This window comes from Eurypyga helias, unplaced genomic scaffold (assembly GCF_000690775.1).
Source record: "Eurypyga helias isolate BGI_N326 unplaced genomic scaffold, ASM69077v1 scaffold40151, whole genome shotgun sequence".
NCBI classification, from domain to species: Eukaryota; Metazoa; Chordata; class Aves; order Eurypygiformes; family Eurypygidae; genus Eurypyga; species Eurypyga helias.
The window spans coordinates 4,032-12,500 of NW_010230883.1; the positions used below are offsets into that span (position 1 = coordinate 4,032).

The following is an 8,469-nucleotide window of genomic DNA, read 5'->3' on the forward strand; positions in this document are numbered from 1 at the left end:
AAATGTTAATCTGGCTTTGAGCATCAGAAATCTGACAAGCAATATCTGTTACAATGTCAGTGCTCCACCTCAGAATGGTACTTTGAAAGTAAATTAGTTCATGTCTATAAAGAACATATGATGACAAAAGTGTAGGAAGACTATAAAGAAAACTTTTTATCAATGAAGATTTTACATGATGTGCGGTACAAAATGGTTGAACTGTATTTTAATTAAATGACAGGAACAAATAAAATTGCCATCATCATTAATGCATTGTACTAAGTCAGGCATGTTTTGCAGGAAATAGAGAAACAACATAAAATGCCACAGAACATACAACCGCCATATAAATTTCTATTTTACATAAAAGGCAATGTTTCAAAGTACTCTATTTCACTGTTCTATTTATAGAAACAATCCTGCAATTAACTTACCTTAGTTACAAAATAACTTACTTTGAAACCATAAACCACAGATACAAGCCCTGGCTTAGATGCCTATTCAGACTAGCAAACTTGTTCACAAGGAGTGGAACACAGCACTAAATGGAGTAATTTAGAAAGATGCTGGAACTCTACCCGTGAAGATTGTCAAGGCTCACCCAGACGAAGTCTAGGCTGATCTAGTCAACTCTTGGTGATGGAAACAATTGGAGCACCAGGCTGGACTACATGATCATCAAGAGTCTCTTCCAAACAACACTGCTGTGATACTGAGCACAAACCAATTTGTGAAGTGCAAGTTCATAGTGAGAATAACCAATGCATTTGCAAAAAAAGGTTTCATTTTGACAGAGTTTAACAAGGTGATTTATCTACATGCTTCCAAAGGTCTGAGGAAGAAATGTTGCTCAGGAATTCCACCTGCACCAATTTACAACTGACTTGCAAGGCTGATGCTTAACCCATTACGCTGGAAAGATTGCAACACCTCAGATGTCCAATACAAACCCCAGACTGTATCAGTTGATATTAAAAGTCCTTTTGCAACTTCTCTGTAATAAATGCAAGTGAGAAAGGAATGAAGATGGGGTTTTTTTCTACTCCCAAGTGCTGTGTTATCCATCAGTAACAGTCACAGCAGAAGTAGAAAGCTGTTCCTTCTCTGAAGTCAGACAAGAAAACTTACGCTGACTTCAAGAACAGCATATTTGTTTATGGCTGTTTTCTTGGAAGATACACATTATAACCTGGTTTTGCTAATAGTGTCACTGATAGGGTTGCCAAAAATGCATTTTTCTACTTATTTAATTTTATATTGCTGCTTCTTAAAACTCAAACTTCTAAGTAATTTACTTTATGACTATCTAATAAACTTGTTTTTCCTTCTCATCGGCAGGATTCAATATAAAAATTTAAATATGGGAATTATGAGCCAGCTATTAATCATTCACCTCCTCTGGGCTGCTATGGTCTTTTGTCAATATGAAGATTATGATTTCGAGGATGAATATGATGAGGAATCAGATCGTCAACATCCATATTATTTTAATCCAAGTACACAAGCTGAAGTTCCTCACTTTCCTTTTCCAGTTGAGTGTGCCAGAGAATGCTTTTGTCCACCAGCTTTTCCATTATCAATGTACTGTGATCATCGTAAACTTCAGACAATACCAAATATCCCTAGCCACGTCCAACAGCTTTATCTGCAAAACAATGACATTGAAGCTGTGCCAGCAGGACCATTCACTAATGCTACCTTCTTAAGAGAAATTAACCTCAGCCACAACAAAATTAAATTTCATATGATTGACCACGGTGTTTTTGCCAAACATACAAACTTGGTGCAACTTCATTTACAACATAATGAATTAGAAGAATTTCCATCCCCACTCCCCCCGTCTCTAGAAAGACTCCTCCTTGGTTTCAATAAGCTTTCTCGGTTATCTGGAAATGCACTGGAAGGATTACCTAACATAACTATGCTTGACCTCTGCAACAACTTTCTTGATGACTCCGTACTCAAAGGAAAACCCTTTTCAAACATGAAAAATTTAATGCAGCTCAACTTATGCAACAACAAATTACAGACTATGCCTCCTGACCTACCATCATCACTTATGTATCTCTCTCTCGAAAATAACTCCATTTCTTATATCCCAGAAAACTATTTCAACAGACTTCCAAAAATCGTTGCTCTAAGAATGTCCCACAATAACCTGCAGAACATTCCATGCAACACCTTTAATCTACCCAACCTTCTGGAGCTTAATCTTGGACATAACAAGTTGAAACAAGTATTCTATATCCCAAGAAGTCTGCAGCATTTGTATATTGAAGACAATGACATTGAAAGTATGTTGATAGTTGCAATTCTTTCAAAGCAAAAATCTGAGTGGATTTTGGCATAGGTTGTGGGAGGGGGGCGAGTTCGGCATATTTTCCTTATCATCCAGAATTAAGAACTTTTAGCCTGCATCAAAAACCTGTCAGAAGCATCTCTTTCATTGTGTCCTTGGTTTCGAGGACCTGCCACCTTATAGCTTCTCAGTTAGGTCATGTATAAACCAAGCAGTCATCCAAATCTGCATGTTAAAGAGGTGCTCTGATGTCCTCCTTTGCAGAGAGGTGAGCTGGAGCTAGCAGTGTTCTGAACTAAGGAATTAATGTGCACTGACCCTGCGTTCACACGCACTGCACCCCTCAGGAGCTATGTAGCTTTTGACCAGCTTAGAGTGCAGGAAGAATATCATCCCGCCCTCTTCAAGATGCAGTGTAAACACATCCTTGGCTAGCTGAGACCCAACAATCGTGACATTAGAAAGGATTTTATTTTTGCACTTTACCCCTAATTTGCAAATTTTTGTAGAAGTTTAAACCAGTTTGTCATCTAAAAAGCTATAACCCTTTTTAAAACTTGCTCCTGATTAGGCATTTGATAAAACCATATACAGAGAAAAGGAATTAGGAAAATATTCCATTCACATAAAACAGTAATTACAAATTGTAGTGGCAGACATATTTATTCTTTGGGTTACCCCACAACCTTATACTTTACAAATTCCAAAATTGTTATCGCTGCTTTTTACAAAACTGATTTAAAACTAAGGGAAGTTTCATATTAATACTGTGCAAGGCAAAAATATTTCCTGTTTTAAATTTTAACAGACAAGTTTCACTTTTGCAGTAAGTCTTAAATGTAACTATTTTCTGTATTGTAATTAATATTTTTTCTCTCTTGCAGTCATAAATGTTACTTTGATGTGTCCCTCTATTGATCCAATGAACATCAACCAATTAACCTATATGCGGGTGGATCAAAATAAGCTTACAATGCCAATAAGCAGATACGCATTCTTTTGCTTCCCTCACATTCGAACCATTTATTATGGTGAACAAAGTGTTAATGTCACCAAGTCAACTCAGCTAAGAACACCAGTGTTTCGACGATTTTTAACACCAGAAGAATACCATGAAGCAGAAGATGATCATGAAACACAGGATCATGAAACTGAAGAAGATCATGAAGCAGAAGGCAACTACTTTCATCCTTACTTTCAGTGAATTATGGTTACTGAGCATATATGGAAACTTTTCCTTAGTTGAGGAGTATTTCTATCCATTTCAGAACAGAGGGACGGTTTTTGATATTTAACATATATCTATAAAGTGGATATAGGATTTTAGTGTAGGTAAATGTCCTATTATTGATGTAGTAAATAACATAATACTAGGAGCAAAGAGCACTCACCCCAGCATTAGACCGCAGTCTGATACATAACTTGGCCTGATGTTGGACTCATCCTTGGGTGAGCAGCCTAAGTTTAAGACAACTGACCTGAAAAACCTCCTATGTTCTAATAGCAATCGAACTTGCAAAATTACTAAAATAAAAATCAATGTCATGCTCGGTAGGATCAAGTGGATAAGGGCAAAAATCTGTCCAGCTATACATACTACTGCTGAGTGCAGTAGAAAATAGACACACTAGAGAAAAGAGTAAGAGGGTAAGATCACAAAAGTGCCTCCACAAGTTTCCTCTTCCAGAAATACAGGTGTTTCTTCTTTCCATTTCCAAATGGACAGGCAAATCACAAACTTGGAGTTACAAATATTCCTCATATTATGTTTGCAGTGTCCTGCCAAGGTGTATTATAATATTTACTTCTCAGCTCGTATCTCAACTATCACAACTTCTTCAAAGGAGATTTTAGCTTATTAGTAATACGGGCAATAAACAACCTCACGTCAAAGGTCTTAGGATTTATGAAAAAGGATGTGCATTAATACAACTGAACCAATATATCTACATGCTACTTATGCTTTAGCCCATATTATTTTAGAAGGCACAAAAAATCTAATGTTATCTTTTTATTAGAATTGTTCATGAAGTAGAACAGGTATAAATAGTAGCATTCCAGGCTTTATAAATCATTAATTTAGACCATCCATCTGCATTGCTAATACCAGTTAGCTATATCCTGCTTCAAAGTAGAAAAAAATTGCTTTAAGCAGTCTAAAGAAAAGTACTATATGCTATGTGAGCTTTGCACGTTTTAATAACCTTATGCCTAGGAAAAACATCCAAACAACTACAGTTAAGATAAAAATATAAGGCACTCGACTGTTTTTTTATTTCAATTCTTTGTTCTCAGCACTTTTTTTTCCCTGATAAAACTTCGTTAGCTGTGAGGAAGAATCACCATTTTCAGCAAGAAAAACAAACAAATCCAAGAAATAGAACCATAAATCATACTACCAATTTTACATTATATTTTATGTGTAAGAAAAATAAAAAGGCCCTATAAAAGAAAAGCAAATTTCCATTAGAAAAAAGTTTGATAGGTTTGGTTTTTCCCTCTTACAATTTCAGTTATTTTTTTGAAGCCCATCTTAGTATACTTTGGTTTCTGATGCAACAACTAAAATTTTAACAAAATGAAAATACTTAATGACACTTTTAAATGGAAAGAAATTCATCATAAGCCCGTGAATATAACCTTTAAGAATATACATAGTGTTTAAGAACAACAGGTGGTAAAAAAATTAGGCATACAAAATTCATTATACCATTATTAATTTGAGGGTCTTTGGTCAACTAACTCAAGAAATCTGTTTCTCTCCTTTCCGTTTTTCTTATCTACATTCTAAACAGATATAATATTCATGGCAAAATATTTTATGGCCACCTCAAATTTACAGAGCTGCAGAATTTATCTTCCTTTTTTTTTTTTTTAATAGTTTATTAGCATTTCTCAACCTCAAGTACCTCTGGCTTTATGAGGGAAGAATATATGTATGTACTCATTACTTTATTTAAATACTTTTAGCAAAAACTTATACAGAAATTTAAATATAAACATCTATAACTTTAAGGTTTATTAACATAAACACATAGCATATTAAACTTAGGGAACCTTTATAATTGTTCAGCTATTCCAGATTGTAAGTTTAATGAATAGTGCATAAGACACAAATCTAAAATCATACAGGCTTTTTCGAAAGGCTTGCTCAGCTTTAAAATAAATAACACCTTTCAAATATAGTACAATTATCATATCTTTTATCACAAACTTTGTTTTTTAAAACCATTTATGAAGCATAGCTTAGCTTTAGTTTTAAAGCAGAATTAAAGATATTAACTTTCTAGCAACTAGTTACACACATTTTTCAAGTTTAAATGCCAATCAAACTGATAAGAAAGCTCTAAAGTTCTCAGTAATTATTACATTTGTACTAATTCAGACGGACCATGAGAACTGTATTACAAGCACAACCAGCATAACTCGGCTTTAGTTCAATGAGTATTATCATGTCTCATCTGTGGCAAATACAATGCGTTTTTTTAAAAAGGGTTTTAGGGTGGTCAGGGAACTAAAGACTTGCTAGCCTTATGTCTGTATTAGAGAAACCAGAAGTTATTATAAAGTGCAGAATTAATGGATAACTAGATAAATACAGTTTGCTCTGGTAAGACTGGGCATGTCTTCTGTAAAAGCCATGATGATTTTACCTTGCAAATCTCTTGGAGTTCTTTGACAGAATCATGAAGGATGTGGAAAATGGAGATTCTGGTCCAAACAGCCTACTTCAATTTCTGAAAGGTTTTTAAGGAAATGAAGCTGCTGCAGAGGTGACAGCACAGACGAAGTGAAATAAAAACTAAGAAACACCATGAGAATAACAGGTCAGCTCTTGCTGAGGAGGGAGTCCAGTGGTGGGAGTTTTGCAAAGGATCTGTGCTGGAATTTAGTCACTTGGAAAGCATAGACAGTTTGGGCTGAGAAGTGAGATGATAATAAAGATTTCTAAGTGCCAATGAAGAATAACTGCAAAAGGACCCCAGGATATTAAAATAGCCCATGTTAAATGAAAAGTGGTATCCATGGAAGAGGTGATACTAGCTGTGTATAAAAATTAACGAAGCATGACCTGACCACCCTCACTCAGGAGCAAGACTCGAAAGGGAGACAGTGCAATGAAAATGCTGGCTTAGTATCCAGACGGAGTAAAAAGGAAACTTAAGTGCAGAGAGTGACTAGAGAGAAATAGAAAACAAGAAACATTATGACACCGCTATAAATCCATGGCTCACCCAGCCATTGAACATGCTGTTGGTTTCCAATCCTTCGGGCAGCTACAACCTCTACACAGGGCTTATCACAGAAAGGTAATAGGGTCACCAAAGGTGAGGAATGGCTTCCATATGAGCAACATCGAGCAGGCAAAAACTCATCAGGTCAGAAGAGCGATGACTAAGGGGAGATAGTGGAGATACCCACAAAATTATGAGCTGCATAGACAGCATAGGTCTGGGGATCAACTGCTCCAGTACAGGAGCAAGGCACGATCAAATGAAGCTCGTATGTACCAGGCACAAACAAGACCGACAAAAGTTTGTAAGCCATGAGTAGTCAAACGCATTAAACTGCATGTCTGAGAACACACTGGATGCAACGATTTTATATGTGGTTTCAAGGGAAGGCTGGATTAGTAACTGTATTTCTTGGAAGAGATCCACTACAGCTTGTTAAATAGAAAGCACAATATGTAGAAAAGTGCTGAGCTGAAAATAGCTGGAGAATGGAAGAATAGTTGGAGACAGGATGAGACAAGAATCATATATGCTTGCCCTATTCTCAGACTTCCCAAAGCATCTGCTTATGGCCATTATTGGAGACAGGATATTGTACAGTAACCTTTATTTTGAATTCCACACTCAGTTCTATGCTCTTGCTGTCCTTGGCTGTGGTAACATGCTGGTATTGCTCTTCACTACTAGCACATGCTTCTTGGCTTGACTTATTTGAATTTAAAACTTTTTTCTAAGCACTACCAACTACGATTATATGCCAAGGCATATTCTAGCATATTAAATTTGGGAACAGCATGCCTAAAATTCTCCATGTTGCGGTGTTCTGTAGCAGACAGACAGGGATGATTCAGGTATGCAAAACAGCCTAGCTATGTAAGCATGGAGGTCTGTATAAACCAAATTATACCAATATACCACAGTCTATGTGGTTGTGTCAAAATGTGTTTCTCTCATGTTTGCTCTGGTACTTACGTTCAGAATATTATATAGTTTCTGTAAGCAGGAAATACATTCACAAACTAAGAACTAAACATGCATTAAAATGCTAACTCTATCATCAGTAACAGCAAAACCTAACAAGTATGAAACAGCTTAATTGTTTTATATGCAGCGGAGACCGTAAATACAGAAGCAAAGCCTGATCTCATTTACAACACTGTCTGCATTAGCAATTATACTGAAACACTAGGGTGGATCAGTAGAGCACAATACTTGTGATAAGGCCATGAGACCCACACAGTTTTTTGAGGGAGAGGAGCTTTACCTCAGACTAGCACTAGCCATCAATTTTAATCCAGCTGTAGCACACCAGGTGCACCCCTGAATACACACACCTTCTGGTGTGCTACAACCAAAGAGGGTAGTCCACATACTTCCAAGAGCGCTGTGATGTGAATCAAGGCTCAGTAAAAGTTGAGGTTGTCAGGAGCTTTGCTTCAAAAATGCACTCCTGAACCAAATTAAGACACAGAAACAAAGAAAAAAACCAGCAACTGAGAAAAATTGAAATCTCAGTTCTACTTTCAGCTTTGGACAAACTATTCTGAAAAACTATATTTTCCACGTCTTGTGTAAACAAGGATGGAACCTTCTTGAACTCTAAGCTAAGTATTATCAGTGTTATCCAGAGTGTATAATAATTAACAAGGTTGTATTAGAGCACTATAGAACATTTTGACAGTTGTTCAAACCTACAGGGGAAAAGCCTCACAGATTTCTGAAAAACATTCAGTTAAGACTAAGCTTTAATCTACAACATTAATGCTCTCAAAACCGCAACAAAACTAACAAACTTTCTTTTTTTCCCCCACAAAGGTTATTGTAAAAATCAAAATAAAGACAAAGAAATAACAGTAGTTTAATCCAACTGTCCACATTTCTTCTTTTAGCCTCAAAACAGTGGGAATATATTTTGTCTTTTTCCATCCACAGGAGGCCTGTGTGGATGAACAA

The 8,469-nt window shown here is 36.2% G+C and overlaps 1 protein-coding gene across 1 annotated transcript; it reads left to right on the forward strand.

Annotated features, from left to right (window-relative positions):
* The first annotated feature begins 1,342 nt into the window (after positions 1-1,342).
* On the forward strand, positions 1,343-3,485 carry OMD (osteomodulin). The gene is made up of 2 exons (XM_010160887.1): positions 1,343-2,276; positions 3,166-3,485. The coding sequence occupies exons 1-2, from the start codon at positions 1,343-1,345 to the stop codon at positions 3,483-3,485; spliced, it is 1,254 nt and encodes a 417-aa protein (XP_010159189.1).
* Positions 3,486-8,469: the final 4,984 nt, after the last annotated feature.

Coding starts and splice junctions, on each gene's coding strand:
- OMD (XM_010160887.1), top strand. CDS start 1,343: ATGGGAATTATGAGCCAGCTATTAATCATTCACCTCCTCTGGGCTGCT. Junction 2,277..3,165: donor TGAAGACAATGACATTGAAA/GTATGTTGATAG, acceptor TCTCTCTTGCAG/TCATAAATGTTACTTTGATG.